At 37.4% G+C, this 22,023-nt stretch overlaps 1 protein-coding gene across 7 annotated transcripts in view; it reads left to right on the top strand.

Moving 5' to 3' along the window:
- Positions 1-22,023, top strand: part of LOC134212579 (dual specificity calcium/calmodulin-dependent 3',5'-cyclic nucleotide phosphodiesterase 1-like) — a 705,268-nt gene that overhangs the window by 574,058 nt on the left and 109,187 nt on the right. For 6 of the 7 annotated variants that reach the window (XM_062690565.1, XM_062690566.1, XM_062690570.1 and 3 more), the window contains 2 exons: positions 1,077-1,190; positions 13,406-13,657. In XM_062690565.1, coding sequence (XP_062546549.1) covers positions 1,077-1,190; positions 13,406-13,657 — 366 coding nt within the window. The remainder of the gene's footprint in view (positions 1-1,076; positions 1,191-13,405; positions 13,658-22,023) is intronic. The other variant, XM_062690571.1, reaches the window with a different exon arrangement.

Here is a 22,023-nt window from a genome sequence, read left to right as displayed (position 1 = left end):
GGCTGGGTTCGATTCCCGGTGCCGGTCTAGGTAATTTTCGGATTGGAAATTGTCTCGACTTCCCTGGGCATAAAAGTATCATCGTTGTTAGCCTCATGATATACGAATGCAAAAATTGTAACCTGGCTTAGAAACCTCGCAGTTAATAACTGTGGAAGTGCTTAATGAACACTAAGCTGCGAGGCGGCTCTATCCCAGTGTGGGGATGTAATGCCAATAAGAAGAAGAAGAAGAAGAAGAAGAAGTTACTACTACTAGCGCTATAGCTCCGTTAATAGGGATATTCATACAACGAACTGTTAGGTATAGTTGTGAATAAGCCTTCGCACTAGAAGTCCACCATACAACACATTTTGAAATTTAGCCTAATTGACAAACTACTAAATGATCGAACGCAGATTTTTTAAATGATCGATAACATCCTTGCTTAAAAATATAACTTAGCGACAGCATATCGAATAGACTGGAGCTGTAAACATCTAAATATGATTTACGCCAAAAAAGGAAGAAGTTATGTTGAAAAATATTAGAAATCAGCATCGTGCGTGCCAGCTGCTTTTTTGTTTTTAAAAGTTCAAAGGTGTGCGTCCGCTAAAAAAATAAAAGTAATATCAAACAACCAAAAATTAAATAATTAAAACGGGTCTTTCGTCGATTTTTCATAATTATTATGTTTATTCAACATTCAATGATTACCCACCGTGAAAATTTGATGAAAAAACTCTTCCAAAAATCGTTTTGAGACCTGTTTCATTGGCACATCAAATAGTTGGATTGGATTTTGCAAAGGGCGAAAAATAAACATTGGCAGGGTTTGTTTTTGAAAACTCCAATCTTCCGGGAATGGCAGTCAGAAGGTGCATTCAGGGGAGTAGTTTGTTGAAAAAAATAATCAGAGCATTCGGTCATTTCCTATCTTAATTACAGCTTCCGTTTCAACTTACCCCGCATTTCAACTTGCCCATGTGTACCTTATGCCAATCTTGGGATTGAGAACCAATTCTCACTAAATTATTAATGAACACGTAGATATTTATTGTCCCATCGGTCTAACTTTTTTATATTCTTTTTTCCAGACTTCGCTGTCTTTTGCGGCAACTGCAGCGTGGCGAAATTTCCGCCGAGCTGCTGCAGAAAAACCTTCATTACGCCGCGCGCGTACTTGAAGCGGTTTTCATCGACGAGACAAAGTAAGTATTGCTTCGGTGGGTCGCCATTCGAACCTACCGGTAATCTATCGTATACGTTTCGCTTCCCTGGAGCGATCCCCATTTAGGAAGTCAGTCGTCATCGAGCATTTCGTTTAACTATACCGCTTACTGTTTGCGCCACAGACACACATAAATTCGATCTATTTCGGTGTCGGTAGAGTAGCGTTAATCATAAAAAAAAATATGGACAGATCCTGCCGACTGCTGACTCTGCAGGAGCAATCACATTACCGCAAGTCATCTTCATTTTTCATTCCGATAGATCTCCCGCTGCTGGCCCCGGCTCCCCATAATAATGAACGACGAAGATAACGACAGCGGACTTCCGAGCCCTGCTTTGGTCGTGATGGGGCAAGCGCCGAGGAAGCACACCGGGGAAGGAAAAACGAAGATTTCGATTCTCATTCATCAGTATCATTGCTCATTTCCTTCTCATCCATAACAGCCGCCCGCAGTGACATTATTTTCCAATCGGTCAATATGGAAATCGTTCCGTTCCGTGTTTGTATTTTTTTTAATTTTCGTATGTTCCACGTGCTGTTGGATCTATCGATTCCATAACCAACAATGAATTATTTGATCAAACAAGAACGAACTATTCAGAAAACAAATGTCTGTTTTCCATAGTAGGTATTGCAAACCTATTTTGATTACATTCAATAACACACAGACTTTTTAAATAGTTGGTAAGATGAATCAGGCTACATTATGTTTTTCATAATACATATAAACAAAATCCAGAGGCAGATTGATCTTTTTGAAAAAAAAATATAGGTGTCTAACCATTCAGTAAAGGATTACAGACTATAAGAATTTCACATGTAAAATTTTGATGTTATTCTCGTTTGTGCTTTGTTTTTTTTTTCGTTTTGTTTAATACCTATTGATCATTTAATAAAATGTATACATAGAAGTTTTTTTTATAACAAAGTAATACAAAGTTGAGTCTCATCCCTCTTTTCATTTATTCCGATGGATGTTGGAGTACAAAAGAAAGGGTGCTTTTATCTGATGGAGTCGACTTATCAAAACAAAGAGTTTTTTTATTCATGCCTCGGAAGCCCAGGAAAACGGTTTTTTATCTGATTCCTAATTCACGCAACCAATGTTAGGATGGATCGATAGAACAAGACCACGAGAGCGTAGCTTCTGAATTTCACAAATTGCTACCCACATCGGTATTTGTTTACATGAATAGCCTTAGCGATGGCCCTCGCATCGCAACTCACGTGCTAACTTATATGGTGGCCACTATAGACTAGAAAAGTGGTAACAGCCGAGAGCGGCTCCATTAAAATTTCAAAACACCCATATTTTAGAACACTTGATTGGTAGTGCACCGACACACAAACGGCCGGGCGTCTACGGAAAACCACAGGCCCAGCTACGGCTCGTTTGAAAATCAAATGAATTGACAACATAAAATGGGAAAAACCACAATTCCGTGCAAGCCTTTCTATGTAACATTTCCATCCAGGGGCCGGCCTGGTCCTGCGCTGCAATGCCAAATGGTATAAATGGAATTGGAAATGGACTTAGCATTTGCGTATGTGTGTATGTGGCAGACCGCCCGATCCTATTTTCATTTAGTGATGGTACTACTAAGGGAAATTAATGACAATTTCCGGTTAAGACTTCCAAGGATGCGGTTGCAATCATCATCGTATGATGTTACATTTAGTGTTGCATTGCTGGAAAACCGAGTTGAGCTTCATGCATTGGAAAATTAACTATCTGATAATGAAGACTGGGACTGGAGAAGAAATAGATTTTATATGGAGCTAGAGATCACGTGTCAAAGTGATTTTAATTATCACTGCAGGCTCTTTAACTAACTACAATTTGGTAAAATCCTCTTTGGACTTCTCTCTAAAATCCTGCGTTCGCGAGATCATAAACGAAGGCAGGTGCAATCCCAATCATCACTTGAGTAAAACCATTATCAGAATTTCCTAGGTGGTGTTTTGTTCATCGTACCAGAATCTTGGAGTTATGAGCACAAAAGAAAACAAAACAGGTATTAATAATTAATGATTAATAATGCCACATTCCTTCCCCCACTTTGTGACAACCCAGCTCGGAATGAATGAACATTCACTCATCAGCGCAACGTTTGATCTGCGATGTTTATATCTACTCCACAAAAAATCTCCGATTAAAGCTTCTCTTCTTCTCAGTGAGGAATTTCCATCAAGCTCTGACATCGCATTCATATGTTTAAAGTCAAATATAATTGACGTCAGTCTTCCCTATATTGTAATGTACGAAATGGACTTGCTGAAGCTAGCGGAAAATTTTAGTATCAAAATGTGTTACATTTTTTGGATACCAGGGCAAATATATAACAGTCTTCGTCATAAATAAATCTAAATAATTATGCTAAAGTAACTATTTTACGCCTTTTAGCTCGACAAATTCAATAAACAAAATTTTTTTTGACCTCATTAGGTGCCCATTACTTAACTGACATCTCTTGGATATTTTCTGAATGTATCATAACCGCCTCAAAATTCGAAAATGTTCATAACAATAGTTTCTTATTTTGTTTATTTGATTACACAAATCCACTAAATAGTGGATTATAAATATATGCAAGTGAGAATACAATTAGGATGAAAACTTGCTTTGAATGCTGTCTAATGCATTTTTTCATTGAGTTCTGTGTTAACAAATTGTGAATCGATTAATTTCCGATTCATAACATTGTACCTTCATGTATTCCTAATCATTATCCATATTCATAATAAACGGATCGATAGCATATATATTACAGCAGTGCACCATATATTGCAGTTTTGTTTTGCATCGATTGCAGTATTTTAACGATACTCAGCATGAGTAGTTGGTTCACATCTTCGTATTGAATAAAACATTCCTTTCAACACATTTTGATGCCACCCATCATCGGTTCGCTCGTTTGTGCTCGTTAAGTGCAGCATAAATAGCACTTTGCTTGCTCACAACAAGTATCAGCCAATTCCTACTTTTTCAATGACAGGGGGTGGCAAAGTGCAGCTCGATTCCAACCCATTCCATTACCATTCGAGTTGAACCATACCGAATTGATGACGTTGGTACAAGTGTAATGAAATGTTTGTTTCATGGGGAAAAACCATGGCACTTTCACCCAGTGGTGATACTGTTTTTCCCATGATTGGACGAGTCACGAATCTATGTTGAACCACATCAGTAAAATTTTCGTTATTACTTTTGAACGCAGCAACTAATCGTTGCAATGTTTCATCTAAAATCCTGGTTAATCCACCAAACGGTGTTGATACCTTCCTCGTGGATTAGCGCAGCATTAAGCAATAAGCATTCATTTTCAATAATAAGTAATACGACGATAAAATTTCCTGCCCAAAACAAGTTGGTGCGAGCACAAACGAGAACTCACACATGCTCTAAATCAGTGGTCCCCAGCATGCCTACTATCAAGGGCCGTACAGAATTTTTGAGCTGCCGAAGCGGGCCACACTATATTTGCAAGATTTGTTTTTCAGTTCATATTGCATATTACAGAATATTGTATTTTTGGACAAAATATTTTAAACCTGTGATTTTTTTCCAAATCAAATATGTATATCATTCTACAGATTTAATCGCCATAGCTGACTTTTGGTACATAGTACCGTTTCTCGGGGTTCTGAGAAAAAATCTATTGGAATTCTGAGCAGCATCTGCTCGAGATTCTAAGAACAAATCGTTCACGATTCTGAACATTCCTTATGAGATTCTGAAAAAAAATTCCAGAATTTTAAACAGAATCCGTTTGGAATTAAGAATCCGTTTGGAATTCTAAAAAGAATCCATTCGCGAGTCTGAACAGAATTCTGGTCGATATTGGTTTGAAATTTCGAATAGAGCCCGTTTAGCATTCTGTTTGAGATTCTGAAAAGAATCCGATTGAAGGCTCTGAACAGAATCTGCTTGCAATTCTGAAAATAATTCGAATGGTAATCTGAGCAGTATCCATTGTTGATAGTTAACGTGTTTTCTGGAGACAATAATCCACAAAATTTCAGCTCAATTTCCCCAAAACCAAACTTATTTAAAAAAATAAAAGCATTCTTTTTACGGAACAGTATGGCAACATTGTTTTTACCGGTAGTTCAGCCTTGACTTCCTTTAAATTCGCGATTAAATACAAATTTTCTATTATCATAACCCGGGGTGATGACACCGAAGTATTTTATGAATCAAATGAATCATAATGATAATAACTATTCACGAAGTAGAAATCGTGCTTCAACAACATATTGATGTGAAGTTGGCAGGTTCCCGACTCAACAAACATTGAAGGTCAGTAATGCGCTTCTATGACCAAAAATAGTCATTTTCAGCTGAAAAACTAGCTTATTCAGCTAAAATTGTTTGTTGGGGAGTACACCGAGATATTCTTCTTCATTGGCATTATATCCCCCACTGGGACATTGCCGCCTCGCAGCTTAGTGTTCATTAAGCACTTCCACAGTTATTAACTGCGAGGTTTCTAAGCCAAGTTACCATTTCTGCATTCGTATATCATGAGGCTAACATGATGATACTTTTATGCCCAGGGAAGTCGAAACAATTTCCAATCCGAAAATGGTCTAGACCGGCACCGGGAATCGAACCCAGCCACCCTCAGCATGGTATTGCTTTGTAGCCGCGCGTCTTACCGCACGGCTAAGGAGGGCCCCGTGAACACACCGAGATATTGGGAATGATAAAATGCCTTTGCTGTCATATAAAGCTTATCAATGGGCCACATTTCGGTATTCTCGGAAAACCTTCGCGGGCCGTAGGAAAAGACTTTGCCGCATTTTGGTGATCACTGTTCTAAATGAACACACAAGCATGTGTGTCCCGCTCATTCTGGAAATATAGAATATCTATGCTGTTGCAAAGTAATCGGTTCTGTGTTCCAAAAAATGTATCCGTCTCAACTCTTTCAGGACGACTTTTTGCGCAGATTAAACGCACTGATTTGAGTTTTTTCGCTGAATCGTGCAAAAAACAGTATATAGCGGGCTTGGTAGTCATATAGCTACTGCTTCTGTCTCATACGCAGGAGGTCGTGGGATCAACCCCAGGTCCGTTCCATTCTCCTACTTTGAATCTTTCTCTATATTTCTCATGTTCTAGCAATCACTAGAAATAGAAATGGACTTCCATACTGTTTCCATTACTATTCCTATACTTTCAATTTGACTATTCTAACAGTAATCTGCTAGAATTGGAAATATGTAAACTATAGAGCTCGTTTCCTACATTCAATTGGAAATTTCATCAGTTGTCTTCTCCTATCTATCACATTGGCAGCTCGTTAACCAAGACGGACCTCTGCCTCTCCAACCTAACCCAGAAATTCCAACAAATTCCACATGAACTCGTGGCAAGTGCAGAGGTATATTCGGCTTGCAGTGGGCGAGTTATTGCATCATCATTTCCTCCCCCTTCCCTACATTGACTTGCATTCTGACGTGGCAGGCGCCAGTATGACCTAACAAATGAGATCACCAGCACTTGTACATTGAAGATGTGTGCTAGTCCCAATCTAACATCTGTTGGTTCCCTGTGCAAGAACAGCTGATCTGGTCATAATCGAGTAGAAACTACGAGCAGTCAATCAAGCTCAAGCTCAAGCTGAATCGAGCAAAAACCAGTATATAAACACAGGGATTGAATTCTAAAGAGAAAGAGCAAGTTTCTCACTTATCATCTCTGTATACATATATATGTAGCATACCGCGAGAAACATTTTTCGTAAACTGTCATTATAGAGAACTGATTCGGGATGCTATACCCCATGATAAATTTCTTTTAGAAAGCTCCGAATGCAGGGAGCATTGGCTCTGATTATGCATTTTAACTTGTTCTACACACCTGTGCAGTGTGCAGTAACCAACACGAAAGGAGCGAAAACAAAGCGAGAATCACAATTTTTCTGTGGGGGCTGCCTATCCGATTCTGTTTTTTCGCACTTGTATACAAGTTTGATAAATTTGTTATCATGGCTTGTTATGATTCGGAACAGTTTTTGCCTCTCTTTTATCATTGTTCGTTATCTATTGAGAATGATTTCTGCAAACCCTTATAAACAACATGAAATTGTAATTGTAATTGTAATTGTAATCACATGTTCTCGGCCGCCCAAACCCTCGAATGGATCAGCAAATATGTCTAGAAACAAAATATCCTTCATGGGGCATACAATTATTGACTTTCGAACAAAACGTTTTTTTTTCAGGCCGAAGTGGCCTGTGCAGCACATAAGAGTCTTCTCTATTCAACTCGGTCCATGGCTGCACGACGCCAACCATGCAGTCTGCGCAAATCGTCCTCCACTTGATCGATCCACCTTGATCGCTGTGTACCTCGTTTTCTTGTTCTCATCGGATCGTTGTCGAGAACCATTTTCACCGGATTACTGTCCGAAATTCTGGCTACGTACCCGGCCCACGTCTTCCGATTTTCGCAATGTGAACGATGGATGGTTCTCCCAACAGCTGATGCAACTGGTGGTTCATTCGCCTCCTCCACGTACCGTCTGCCATCTGCACCTCACCATAGATGGTACGCAGCACTTTCCTTTTGAAAACTTCCAGTGCGCGATGGTCCTCCACGAGCATCGTCCAGGTCTCGTGTCCGTAGAGAACTACCGGTCTAATAAGCGTTTTGTAGATAGTCAGTTTGGTACGGCAGCGAACTCTATTCGATCGGAGCGTTTTGCGACGTCCAAAGTACGTACGATTTCCTGCCATGATGCGTCTCCGAATTTCTCTGCTGGTATTGTTATCGGAGGTCAGCCCAAGTACACGAATTCTTTAACCACCTCGATTTCACCACCGATACAAACTCGTGATGGGTGGCTTACATTGTCCTCTCTTGAGCCTTCTCCTATCATGTACTTCATGTTGATGACTAGTCCTATTCGTCTAGCTTCCCTTTTCAGTCTGATCCCTAGTAACATTTTGGTTTTATACTGGTTTTATCACACTCTTGTAGAGTAAATTATGATCCTCAAGAGCGTTATAAAACTTAAAATGTTACTTGGGATGTAGGCTTCCTCCATCTTCTCAAAGTTACGTGCCGTAATATTCATTTCGTCGGCGAAACCAAATAGCTGGACGGACTTCGTGAAAATCGTACCACTCGTGTTAATCCTTGCCCTTCGTATTACCCCCTCTAAAGCGATGTTGAACAGCAGATTCGAAAGACTTCCACTTTGCCGTAACCCTCTGCTCGTTTCAAAGGGACTCGAGAATGCCCCTGAAAGTCGAACTACGCACATCACCCGATCCATCGTCGCCTTGATCAGCCGTATCAGTTTATCCGGACATCCGTTTTCGTGCATTAGCTGCCATAGCTGTGGTAGAGCCTTCACCCATAAATCCCGCCTGGTACTGCCCCACGAACTCCCTTGCAATTGGTGCTAGTCGGCGGCATAGAATTTGGGACAGTACCTTGTAGGCGACGTTAGGCAATATGATTGCGCGGTAGTTGCTTTAATCCAGCTTATCGCCCTTTTTGTAGATGGGACACACGACCTTTACAACCTCTTGCAGACCTTTTCGGTTCTCCAAAGCTTCCTAGAACATTCGGAGCATCTAATCTATCCGATTAACCAAATCCTGATGTATCCACGGATTGCTGAATATTTCAGAAGATCCATTGAGTTGATATCGATACACATGGTTGATAACATGACTTTTAAAATCCACTACAGACCTTTTTGGTTCTTCGTCCTGAACGTTTCGTATTATTTGATCTACCCGATCAACCGTGTGCTGAATGATGTATCCGTGCTGATGTTATTTTACTCATTACTTTTACAAGGTAATGCTGACCTTATTGGTACTCCTAGCCGACCCTGAGTTCATAATATGCGATCTAGTCAATCGATCAAGTCCTGAATGAAGAATCCCTGTATCGCTAAATATATCAGCAGGTCCATTGTGCTGATAAGTTTTCATTCGTTACTTTTAGAAACTACAATGGACCCTACATGAGTTGACGTTTGTTCCACAACTCAATATATTCTTAAGTAAATGATCCCTTCAATATCGATTTATGGACGGTCGACGGTATTACAGACCTGTTTGGTTTTCCAGAACGTCTTGGAATTCGTGATATTTGATCTACCCGAAGAACCAGATCCAGCTAACTGTATAAGAGCATCGCTAAATATCATAGCATGTTCATTTTGAATTGATATAATTTTATTTATGAGTCTCACAAGCAAATACAGACCTTCACATTCCTGTAATACAGAATTTGAATGAATCATTGTTTTTTCGAGCTACTTCAGTTTTTTTAGGTCCTTTGAAAAGTCCTAGAGCTCTGGTCATTAGCTCTACGTGATCAATACTTTCTTTAAAAACTCACCAATGCACTATGGTCCAGGATAAAGATTTACGCGGAAAGATGCATTTTACGCCAAAACTATATTTTGTATGTAGAAATTTTGGCTATCTCAGTCTTTAAAACTATTAAATTATATTTTTTAGAAAAAAATTTATTCCACAAAATTGTTCGAAATAGTAAGGCCATCATTAAAGTGCTATAAAAAGTGGGGTGGCCCATTATATAAAAAATTGAAATTTTTTTTTTTATTTTACGGAATACTGACATGTTATGTCCTACAAAGTGGTAGCGCAGCTTATTCCAATATTTTTTGCTGAAGGAACCTCTTTCTGTAGATTTTAAGTTGGCTGATTAAGAGCAATTTTACCTACTTGGATTAGGGTGTCCGTCAAAAAAACAGTATTTTTGATTTTTTTTGTTTTCGATTTTTTGGAAAAGTCGTCTTAGGGTGACTTTTAGGGATCAAAAAATACAACTTTTGATGTATAAATATGCTCAATATCTTTTGCCAATCAAAAGCTATAATCATTTTTCTGTCAAATCAACGTTTTTTTTTCAAAAGTTGATGTCTCCAATTGGAGCAGACCAAAAAATATGTTTACACGGCATTTGAAAGAGCAACTCATATTCTTTATTATGCCAAAAAATTGGAGATATGTTATTTTTTATCTCAAGTATTGCCAATTTTACTAATGTCATATTTTTTCAAATAAATTGATTTGACTCGGCAACAGAAAAAAGATACAGACAATGTTTTTATAGCAAAACACGAGTTTTGGAAAGCCCCAAAAGTCTTTAGAGGGTGACATTCGTGAAAAATGAAAAAGAATATAAGCAGATCAAAAATATTGTTTTTTTTAGGGACACCTTAATCCTAGTAAGTAAATTTGCTCTAAATAAATGAGCTTAAGAGCTACAGAGAAAGTTTATATGAAAAAGTTGGTTGGAAAAAGCTGTGCTACAATTCTGTAGGACATTTTATGTCAATATTCCGTAAAATAATAAAAAAAAATTATCGCATCTTTATAAAATAGGCCACCCTATTTTTGAATAACTCGATGAGAACATCGACTGTATCTTTTTCCGTTGTCGAGTTATATCAATTTATTTGAAAAAATATGACATTAGTGAAATTTGTAAAACTTGAGATTAAAAATAACACATCTCCAATGTTTTGACATAATAAAGAATATGAGTTGCTCTTTCAAATACCGTGTAAACATATTTTTTTGGTCTGCCCTAATCGGAGACATCAACTTTTGAAAAAAAAAGTATTTCAAAAGAAAAACTATTATAAGTTTTGATCGCAAAAAATATTGAGCATATTTGTAAATCAAAAGTTTTTCGAGCTCTAAAAGTAACCTGAAGACGACTGTTCCAAAAAATCGAAAACAAAAAAAAACTAATCAAAAATACTGTTTTTTATGGGACATCCTAATCCAAGATGGTAAAATTGATCTTAATCAGCCAACTTAAGAGCTACTAGAAAAGTTTTTTCAGCCAAATTTATTGGAATAAGCTGCGCTACACTTTGTAAAACATTACATGTCAGTATTCCGTGAAATTAAAAAAAAATCAATTTTTTATGTAATGGCCCATTCTAGTTTTCGATAGCACCATAATTATGGCCCTACTATTCCGAACAATTTCGTAAAACAACATTTTTCAAAAAAAAATGTTTTGGCGTAAAATGCATCTTTTGCGCAAATCTGTATCCTGGACCACAGTGCAATGGAACGAAAAATATCCCAGTCGTATAATGTATATATAAAATAAATATTTGAAATAAAGTAAGAAATCTTCATGGACATCAATCAATCATATCAAATGACCTGGTTGATCTGGTATCTGGTATATCTTGGGCTGACCTTGAGAACGTTTTGGAGAGCTTTGAATATATTGAATTCGGGGAAAGCGCATGTGCTTATTGAACCGGATTAGGGATTTTGCCGATGATGAGGACATTGCAAAAGTTCTGGTGGATCTTGCTGCACTTTCGAGAACATTTTGGAAAACATTGAACATCTTGGATTTCTGGCAATCGATCACTGGCTTAGCGTTCAAACTAAAGTTGATTGACTGTTCAAAATTATCATACAAGATGATGTAGAACAAAAACATTTCAAATTCATTTACATGCTCTCAGACATTGAATCTTCTAGGTTTGTTCATGGTACAGTCAAACTTAACCTCCGATCATTCTCCTCTGTAAAACCAATATCCTGATGAATAATTTAATTGTAGAAAGTGGGAACGCTCTTCTGTGATTTTGCACAGCCATCTTAAATTATGTACTGGGTATATGATCCATCCGTCCTGAAAGTGTTAATGAGATGCTTACCAAGTCTGTCTTAGAAACTTTATTTTGGCTTGAAAATCCACTAGTTTTCAAATCCGTTCACTTGTTTATATCCATTTTTTTAGCATAATATGTTTACTTTGGTGAACTCTTCAATAACAGCAATTTCTACCAGTTTAAACTATGTATATTGTATATGAAGTGAAGTTTTATGATGGTTTTTCCGAGATTCTCACTTAGCGGAGAATGCCACAAAACTTCTGTTTATGTAGTTAAATAAACTAGATACTAACTTTATGATGGGCTCGGTTGGACCATCTCCTGAAACCATGAATGTAGTAGTGAGATCACTTAAGCTAAAAATTACTTCCAACGATTAGATTTCAAAGCTAACCATTTTAAAGTTATTTATACTTAGGGACGAACTTTTCGGAATCCAATATTTTAACCAGAGCATGAAATAATCACCTTCACGAAGCAACTTCGGACCGAATATTGACAAACGTCGCATGACTATTCAAAACATATAATGACTTACTCAGTTTTCTTCTTCACATATTCATTCATTTGATTGGTACTGAGAATGGTCACTGCGTTTAAAGAAAACATAATTGGCCTGGATTATGTTGACTTTTGGCACTAAAATTTCCTCTCAGTTTAACGTCGGGGTCAGATCTATGTGAGTAATTGTTGAAATCATCATTCATTTGTATAGTTTTACAGTAATTTATTAGTTTACAAAATCTAAATAAATATTCACTGACTCATAATAGATCGGAAATTGTCAATGTTCAGCCGAATATGAATAAGTACGGAATGAGAATGACAAAGAAGGCCGGTTGGCTTCACCAAAAATCTTCGATTATTTTAAGCTCTGATTTTAACACCTCAACACCTCACCTGAAGCAACGATTAGCTGTCTTTTTTTTTTGTTCCATGCTTGCTGCGACACAACAAAGCCAAAATAAAAAGACGATATTCGTTGCTTATTTGTTGAGATTGGTGCGTCTGGAAATGCGATGCAAAAATTATTTGGATTCTGGACAGTTTCACCTTCACCTTAAACAAAAATATGGATTGCTTATTGGTAGTAACACATTACTAGAATCCATCGAATTTAATAATGCACATATTTTGCTTAAGCTTTTAGTCTACTTATGTATGAAGATAAGAACACCGAATGGAACGATTCCCATGACCTCTTATTAATCACTTCCCTAAATCACCCTCATTCATCACATCGCTAAGCTTATAAAGAACATGAATCGCCAAAGGAACCCATATATGTAGCTACATGACAACTTTTTCTTTTCTTTTCGTTCAACTCCGACCAAATGTCGTAAAACGAATTTTGCGCGTGCACTGAAATCGCAAACCCCATCCCAAAAAAACACACATCAAATGTAATCGAACACTCCAACCGACAACACTGCTGGGCTGTTAATTGCAATTTTTAATCTCTCTGCCATGATTGTGATGACGAATGGTACCGTTTTAAAAATTGCAAACCGAAAACCGGAACATCACCTGCCTCGGTCCGCCCCAGTCAAGAGGATGGCAGTGGTGTTAACACAGCAAACAGTGGTGGCGGTTGTGGTGCTGGTGGTGGTGGTGGTGGTCCTAAAGCTAACAACGTCGGTACCATAGGAGACAGTAGCAACGTCAGCAATGCCACCAGTAAGGAGCCCCGGCGGGGCGTCACGACTTCGGCCCCGCCCACCCACAGTGGTCCCACTGGACCACCGATCGGAAAAACCGTCATACAGAGGCGAAAACTACGCGCACCGGTTTGGGCCAGGTCTCTGTTGTTAATCATTACAAGGGAAAATGTGCTCGTCATCGATGCAATTTCCCAGTTTGTTTCCTCACTCCTAGTTATTACTTACATTGAATGATTTTTTTTCTCTAATCCCACTTTCAACGATATCACGATCCTTCACATACTTTTTCATAATATATCACAACTGATAAATAACAGCACACGACTCAGTCGGTTTTCCACACTAAAGTTTTGCAATTGCGTATCCTTTTTCTCCTACCATACATCGATTGTGAATGAATTTTTGAAATGTTTAACACGAATAAAACCACGTTTGATAGCACGATTGCGAAAGAAGAACCTTGAATTAGTTAAAAAAAAAGTTTATTTAAAGTTTATTTTAGTTTAAAAGTTATAGTATTAACATAATAATTACCCTCTACATAACTATCGTAATAATAATTTAGTATACAGAAAAGGTGACAGTTGGCGAAAGAAGGGAAAGAAAATCTACGTTTGAACTCTACATTTGCTCTCTTTTCTAGTCCATGGAAAACCTCACGTTGAAAGCCGTAGGGACACGGCAGGTATTTTCGTCTGTTCGTCATAGTCTCGAAAACCAATAAAAGAGACGTTTTTTTGTAAAACTCATACGTACCAAATCGTAAGCTCAGGAGAAACGTTCTGCTATAGTGGAGTTCTAGCAAATGTACGTTGCTTTCGTTGGTTTTAGCCCCTACGACGATGGACGGAAATACCTGCCGTGTCCCTATTTATTTTTATCTTACATTTCAGACCATCAATTATTGTGATTGAAATATCTCCTATGCAAAGTTGAAAAATTATTGAAGAAGGTTAACAAAAACACGTACATACTTTTTCGTGCTCAAGATCCATTGAATACCACCCCTTTCTAACAAAAACTTAAGATTTTGTCCCAATTTGATCTCAAGCCCTATCGTGCGGAGATTTTTTTTGTCTTTATTAAAGAGACTTTCAGCCCTAGGCTGGCTCGTCTCCGGCAATGCGGAGAATATTTCGATTAGCTTTTAGGTACAATGTATATGCGTTCGTCGATTTCAAGCCAGTCAGAAAGTGTACTTTAAGGTTCGGGTTGCTTGAATGTTTATTATGGTTAGGTGAATTGTAAATCCAGAAAAAACATACAAAAGGAACAAAGGAACATACTGAATTCGGCATAATATGCGATATTTAACAAATGCCACGACAATGGGACATATAAAGCCTAATATTATTTTTCTTCAACAACAGGACATTATCAGTACCGCACAAAAAAGCTAAAAGAAAACATATTTGCCCACTATCAAAGAAATTTTCCGAATTAAGGGTGTTTTCTTGAAAATTTCAAGAAAGTTTAACCCATTTTTAGTCATATTTTGGAATCGATTGTAGCCAGAATCGTATGTTTTCACGCTACTGCAACAATAGAGCACACTTCGACAACAGGTCACCAAAAATAAGAAGTGCTATTTCCAAGCAATTTCGAGACAAAATCCACTGCTGAATATTTCTCAGAAGAAACCCAATTCAATCAAATTTTCGCGCAACCAACCTATCCCTAACATTATTAGTCATGGCCAAAGTGAAATCGTATCCCGTAATCGTTCGTATATGTTTTGGGCTCGTTTCGAAACACTCGACCGCAACAAAACATAAACTCGATTATCACCGACACCTATCCCTTCCTTAATTGAATTTCCAAGATCTGCCATTACCTTGGCTTGCCAGAACTGACGGTAGGCGGTAGCACAAGTAGCAAATAAACCACCACTTCTTGAAATAACTTGGAGACAATCGAATTATTACCGAAGCTGATTGCGTTTCAACTTTTCTGGGGGATGTTTGCTATCCATCTGCTGTCACACTCCGAAGTCAAATAGATGGTCACGATTTCTATCAAGTTTTCACTTCATCATAGTTATCAAACAACAGATTCGAAGGACGTTGAACACGAAACCTGGGCTAAATTGCTTACCGTTCAACTGACACGATGAATGATAAAAATAGATTACTAAATATTGATTTTTTAGATCCACGGCTTTTCCGTTAAGAAGAGTTAAAAAAACGTGCTTTAATTGCAGAAGCCGATAATTCCCACCGTTTAAACGATGTTTTCCCAAGGGCTTTTGCAAATTATGGTGACAATTTTTGGAGAACGGCACCCAGCGGCAATTGGAAAGTAAATTAGAAGAAACAAGGAGAAAGCACGCCTCGGCACACAAAAGGTAACGTTGTTACCCGCAAGATTAATTAAAAGTTGCTCGACTGGAAATTTGCGACATAGCAATCGAAGCGAGCAGTCGCGAAAGTGAGCCATAAACGCTGCAATGTGCCGCTTCGCTAGCTTTGGTCGATTTGCGGTTCGAAAGGTGGTTGCAAACATAAATAAAAATGTATTTCGCAATACGATCAATCTATCTACATCTACCTACCCACTCTAATTCGAGAGGAATAATATCTTTAACCGTAAGCATGCCGACACGATGTTCTGATGTTGATGTTCTGAAAATTCTTTGGAACTTTCCTGAGACTTTCTCGATATTTTTTTTCAAAATTTCATCAAGAAAAATTCTTTTGAAATTGTTTGAAAAACTGTTTTCAATTACTCGAAAATGTTTTTGGATTTTCTTGTGAAATATTTAGGAATACCTCCATAATTTCTTTGCATTTTCCGGGAAATTCTTTGAGTTTTTCTCGAGAAATTCTTCAACATAGCAATCTTTCCTCTGGAAATTCTTCGGAACTTTCCTGATTTTTTTTTGCATTTTCTCGGGAAATTCTTTTCTAAATTTCTTGAGGAAATTTATGGATTTTCCTCGGTAAATTTTCAGAAATTCCTCGAAAAATTCTTCGGATGTTCCTTGAAAAATGAAATTCTTCGGAATTTCCTCGGAATATGGAAATTTTCAGATTTTAATTTGCAAATTCTTCGGATTTTCCTCGGAAAATTCTTTGGAATTTCCACGGGAAATACTTTGGAATTCCCACGGGAAATTATTTGGAATTTCCACGGGAAATTCTTTGGAATATCCACGGGAAATTCTTTGGAATTTTCACGGGAAATTCTTTGGATTTTCCACATGAACTTCTTTGGAATTTCCACGGGGAATTCTTTGGAATTTCCACGGGAAATTCTATGGAATTTCCAAGGGAAATTCTTTTGAATTTCCACGGGAAATTCTTTTGAATTTCCACGGAAAATTCTTTGAAATTTACACGGGAAATTCTTTGGAATTTCCACGGGAAATTGTTTGGAATTTTCACATGAACCTCTTTGGAATTTCCATGGGAAATTCTTTGGAATTTCCACGGGAAATTCTTTGGAATTTCCACGGGAAATTCTTTGGAATTTCCACGGGAAATTCCACGGGACAATCTTTGGAATTTCCACGGGAAAATCTTTGGAATTTCCACGGGAAAATCTTTGGAATTTCCACGGAAATTCTTTGAATTTCCACGGAAATTCTTTGAATTTCCACAGGAAATTCTTTGGAATTTTCCACGGAAATTCTTTGAATTTCCACAGGAAATTCTTTGGAATTTCCAAGGAAATTCTTTAGAATTCCACGGAAATTCTTTGAATTTCCACAGGAAATTCTTTAGAATTTCCACGGAAATTCTTTGAATTTCCACGCAAATTCTTTGGAATTTCCACGGAAATTCTTTGAATTTCCACGGAAATTCTTTGGAATTTCCACAGGAAATTCTTTGAATTTCCACGGAAATTCTTTGGAATTTCCACGGAAATTCTTTGGAATTTCCACGAGAAATTCTTTGGAATTTCCACGGAAATTCTTTGAATTTCCAGGAGAAATTCTTTTGAATTTCCACAGGAAATTCTTTTAGAATTTCCACAGGAAATTCTTTGGAATTTCCACAGGAAATTCTTTGAATTTCCACGGAAATTCTTTGGAATTTCAACAGGAAATTCTTTGGAATTTCCACGGAAATTCTTTGGAATTTCCACGGAATTCTTTTGAATTTCCACGGAAATTCTTTGAATTTCCACGGAAATTCTTTGAATTTCCACGGAAATTTTTTGAATTTCCACGGAAATTCTTTGGAATTTCCACGGAAATTCTTTGGAATTTCCAGGAAATTCTTTGGAATTTCCACAGGAAATTCTTTGAATTTCCACGGAAATTCTTTGGAATTTCCACAGGAAATTCTTTGAATTTCCACAGGAAATTCTTTGAATTTCCACGGAAATTCTTTGGAATTTCCACAGGAAATTCTTTGAATTTCCACGGAAATTCTTTGGAATTTACACGAGAAATTCATTGGAATTCCCACGGAAATTCTTTGAAATTTCCACGGAAATTCTTTGAATTTCCACGGAAATTCTTTTGAATTTCCACGGAAATTCTTTTGAATTTCCACGGAAATTCTTTGAATTTCCACAGGAAATTCTTTGGAATTTCCACAGGAAATTCTTTGAATTTCCACAGGAAATTCTTTGGAATTTCCACGGGAAATTCTTTGGAATTTCCACGGGAAATTCTTTGGAATTTCCACGTGAAATGCTTTGGAAATTCCACAGGAAATTTTTTTGAATTTCCACGGGAAATTCTTGGGAATTTCCTCGCGAAATTCTTTGAATTTCCACAGGAAATTCTTTGAATTTCCACAGGAAATTCTTTGAATTTCCACAGGAAATTCTTTGAATTTCCACAGGAAATTCTTTGGAATTTCCACAGGAAATTCTTTGGAATTTCCACAGGAAATTCTTTGGAATTTCCACGGAAATTCTTTGAATTTCCACGGAAATTTTGAATTTCCACGGAAATTCTTTGGAATTTCCACGGAAATTCTTTGAATTTCCACAGGAAATTCTTTGGAATTTCCACAGGAAATTCTTTGGAATTTCCACAGGAAATTCTTTGAATTCCACGGAAATTCTTTGAATTTCCACGGAAATTCTTTGGAATTCCACAGGAAATTCTTTGGAATTTCACGGAAATTCTTTGGAATTTCAACGGAAATTCTTTGAATTTCCACGGAAATTCTTTGGAATTTCCACGGAAATTCTTTGAATTTCCACGGAAATTCTTTGGAATTTCCACAGGAAATTCTTTGGAATTTCCACGGAAATTCTTTGAATTTCCACGGAAATTTTTGGAATTCCACGGAAATTCTTTGGAATTTCCACGGAAATTCTTTGAATTCCACGGAAATTCTTCGAATTTCCACGGAAATTCTTCGGAATTTCCACGGAAATTCTTCGGAATTTCCACGGGAAATTCATCGGAATTTCCACGAGAAATTCTTCGGAATTTCCACGGGAAAATCTTCGGAATTTCCACGGGAAATTCTTCGGAATTTTCACGGGTATTTCTTCGGAATTTCCACGAGAAATTCCTCGGAATTTCCACGACAAATTCTTCGGAATTTCACGGAAATTCTTCGGAATTTCCACGGAAATTCTTCGGAATTTCCACGGAAATTCTTCGGAATTTCCACGGAAATTCTTCGAATTTCCACGGAAATTCTTCGGAATTTCCACGGAAATTCTTCGAATTTCCACGGAAATTCTTCGAATTTCCACGGAAATTCTTCGAATTTCCACAGGAAATTCTTCGAATTTCCACGGAAATTCTTCGAATTTCCACAGGAAATTCTTCGAATTTCCACAGGAAATTCTTTGGAATTTCCACAGGAAATTCTTTGAATTTCCACGGAAATTCTTTGAATTTCCACGGAAATTCTTTGAATTTCCACAGGAAATTCTTTGAATTTCCACGGAAAATTCTTTGGAATTTCCACGGAAATTCTTTGGAATTTCCACAGGAAATTCTTTGGAATTTCCACAGGAAATTCTTTGGAATTTCCACGGAAATTCTTTGAATTTCCACAGGAAATTCTTTTGAATTTCCACGGAAAATTCTTAGAATTTCCACAGGAAATTCTTTTGAATTCCCACGGAAACTTCTTTGGAATTTCACGGAAATTCTTTGGAATTTCCACAGGAAATTCTTTGGAATTTCCACGGAAATTCTTTGAATTTCCACAGGAAATTCTTTGAATTTCCACGGAAATTCTTTGGAATTTCCACGGAAATCCTTTGGAATTTCCACAGGAAATTCTTTGGAATTTCCACGGAAATTCTTTGGAATTTCCACGGAAATTCTTTGAATTTCCACGGAAATTCTTTGGAATTTCCACGGAAACTCTTTGAATTTCCACGGAAATTCTTTGAATTTCCACGGAAATTCTTTGAAATTTCCACGTGATATTCTTCGGAATTTCCACGGAAATTCTTTGAATTTCACGGAAATTCTTTGAATTTCCACGGAAATTCTTTGGAATTTCCACGGAAATTCTTTGAATTTCCACGGAAATTCTTTGAATTTCCACGGAAATTCTTTGAATTTCCACGGAAATTCTTTGGAATTTCCACGGAAATTCTTTGGAATTTCCACGGAAATTCTTCGAATTTCCACGGAAATTCTTCGAATTTCCACGGAAATTCTTCGGAATTTCCACGGAAAATTCTTCGGAATTTCCACGGAAAATTCTTCGGAATTTCCACGGAAAATTCTTCGGAATTTCCAAGGGAAATTCTTTGGAATATCCGCGGGAAATTCTTTGAAATTTCCACGGAAAGTTCTTTAGAATTTCCACGGGAAATTCTCTGGAATTTCCACGGGAAATTCTTTGGAATTTCCACGTGATATTCTTTGGAATTTCCACGGGACATTCTTTGGAATTTCCACGTGACATTCTTTGGAATTTCCACATGAACCTCTTTGGAATTTCCACGGGAAATTTTTTGGAATTTCCACGGGAAATTCTTTGGAATTTCCACGGGAAATTCTTTGGAATTTCCACCGGAAATTCTTTGAAATTTTTTGGAATTTCCACGAAAATTCTTTGAAATTTCCACGGGAAATTCTTCCGAATTTCCACGGGAAATTCTTTGGAATTTCCACGGGAAATTCTTTGGAATTTCCACGGGAAATTCTTTGGAATTTCCACGGGAAATTCTTCGGAATTTCCACGGGAAATTCTTTGGAATTTCCACGGAAAATTCTTAGGAATTTCCACGGGAAATTCTTTGGAATTTCCACGTGATATTCTTTGGAATTTCCACGTGATATTCTTTGGAATTTCCACGGGAACTTCTTTAGAATTCCCACGGGAACTTCTTTGGAATTTCCACGGAAAATTCTTTGGAATTTCCACGGGAAATTCTTTGGAATTTCCACGGGAAATTCTTTGGAATTTCCACGGGAAATTCTTTGGAATTTCCACGGGAAATTCTTTGGAATTTCCACGGGAAATTCTTCAGAATTTCCACGGGAAATTCTTTGGGATTTCCACGGGAAATTCTTTGGAATTTCCACGGGAAATTCTTTGGAATTTCCACGGGAAATTCTTTGAATTTCCACGGAAAATTCTTCGAATTTCACAGGAAATTCTTTGAATTTCCACGGAAATTCTTTGGAATTTCCACGGAAATTCTTTGGAATTTCCACGGAAATTCTTTGAATTTCCACGGAAATTTTTGAATTTCCACGGAAATTCTTCAGAATTTCCACGGAAATTCTTTGAATTTCCACGGAAATTTATTGGAATTTCCACGGAAATTCTTTGGAATTTCCACGGAAATTCTTTGAATTTCCACGGAAATTCTTTGGAATTTCCACGGAAATTCTTTGAATTTCCACGGAAATTCTTTGAATTTCCACGGAAATTCTTTGAATTTCCACGGAAATTCTTTGAATTTCCACGGAAATTCTTTGAATTTCCACGGAAATTCTTTGGAATTTCCACGGAAATTCTTTGAATTTCCACGGAAATTCTTTGAATTTCCACGGAAATTCTTTTGAATTTCCACAGGAAATTCTTTGAATTTCCACGGAAATTCTTTGGAATTTCCACGGGAAATTCTTTCGAATTTCCACGGGAAATTCTTTCGAATTTCCACGGGAAATTCTTTGGAATTTCCACGGGAAATTCTTTGGAATTTCCACAGGAAATTCTTCGGAATTTCCACGGAAAATTCTTCGGGATTTCCACGTGATATTCTTTGGAATTTCCACGGGACATTCTTTGGAATTTCCACGTGACATTCTTTGGAATTTCCACATGAACCTCTTTGGAATTTCCACGGGAAATTCTTTGGAATTTCCACGGGAAATTCTTTGGAATTTCCACCGGAAATTCTTTCGAATTTCCACGGGAAATTCTTTCGAATTTCCACGGAAATTCTTTGAATTTCCACAGGAAATTCTTTGAATTTCCACGGAAATTCTTTGGAATTTCCACGGGAAATTCTTTGGAATTTCCACGGGAAATTCTTTGGAATTTCCACGGGAAATTCTTTGGAATTTCCACGGGAAATTCTTCGGAATTTCCACGGAAAATTCTTCGGAATTTCCACG

The sequence above is a fragment of the Armigeres subalbatus genome, chromosome 2 (assembly GCF_024139115.2).
Source record: "Armigeres subalbatus isolate Guangzhou_Male chromosome 2, GZ_Asu_2, whole genome shotgun sequence".
NCBI classification, from domain to species: Eukaryota; Metazoa; Arthropoda; class Insecta; order Diptera; family Culicidae; genus Armigeres; species Armigeres subalbatus.
The sequence above is the reverse complement of the archived record's forward strand: the minus strand, read 5'-3'. Positions and strand labels throughout refer to the sequence as shown.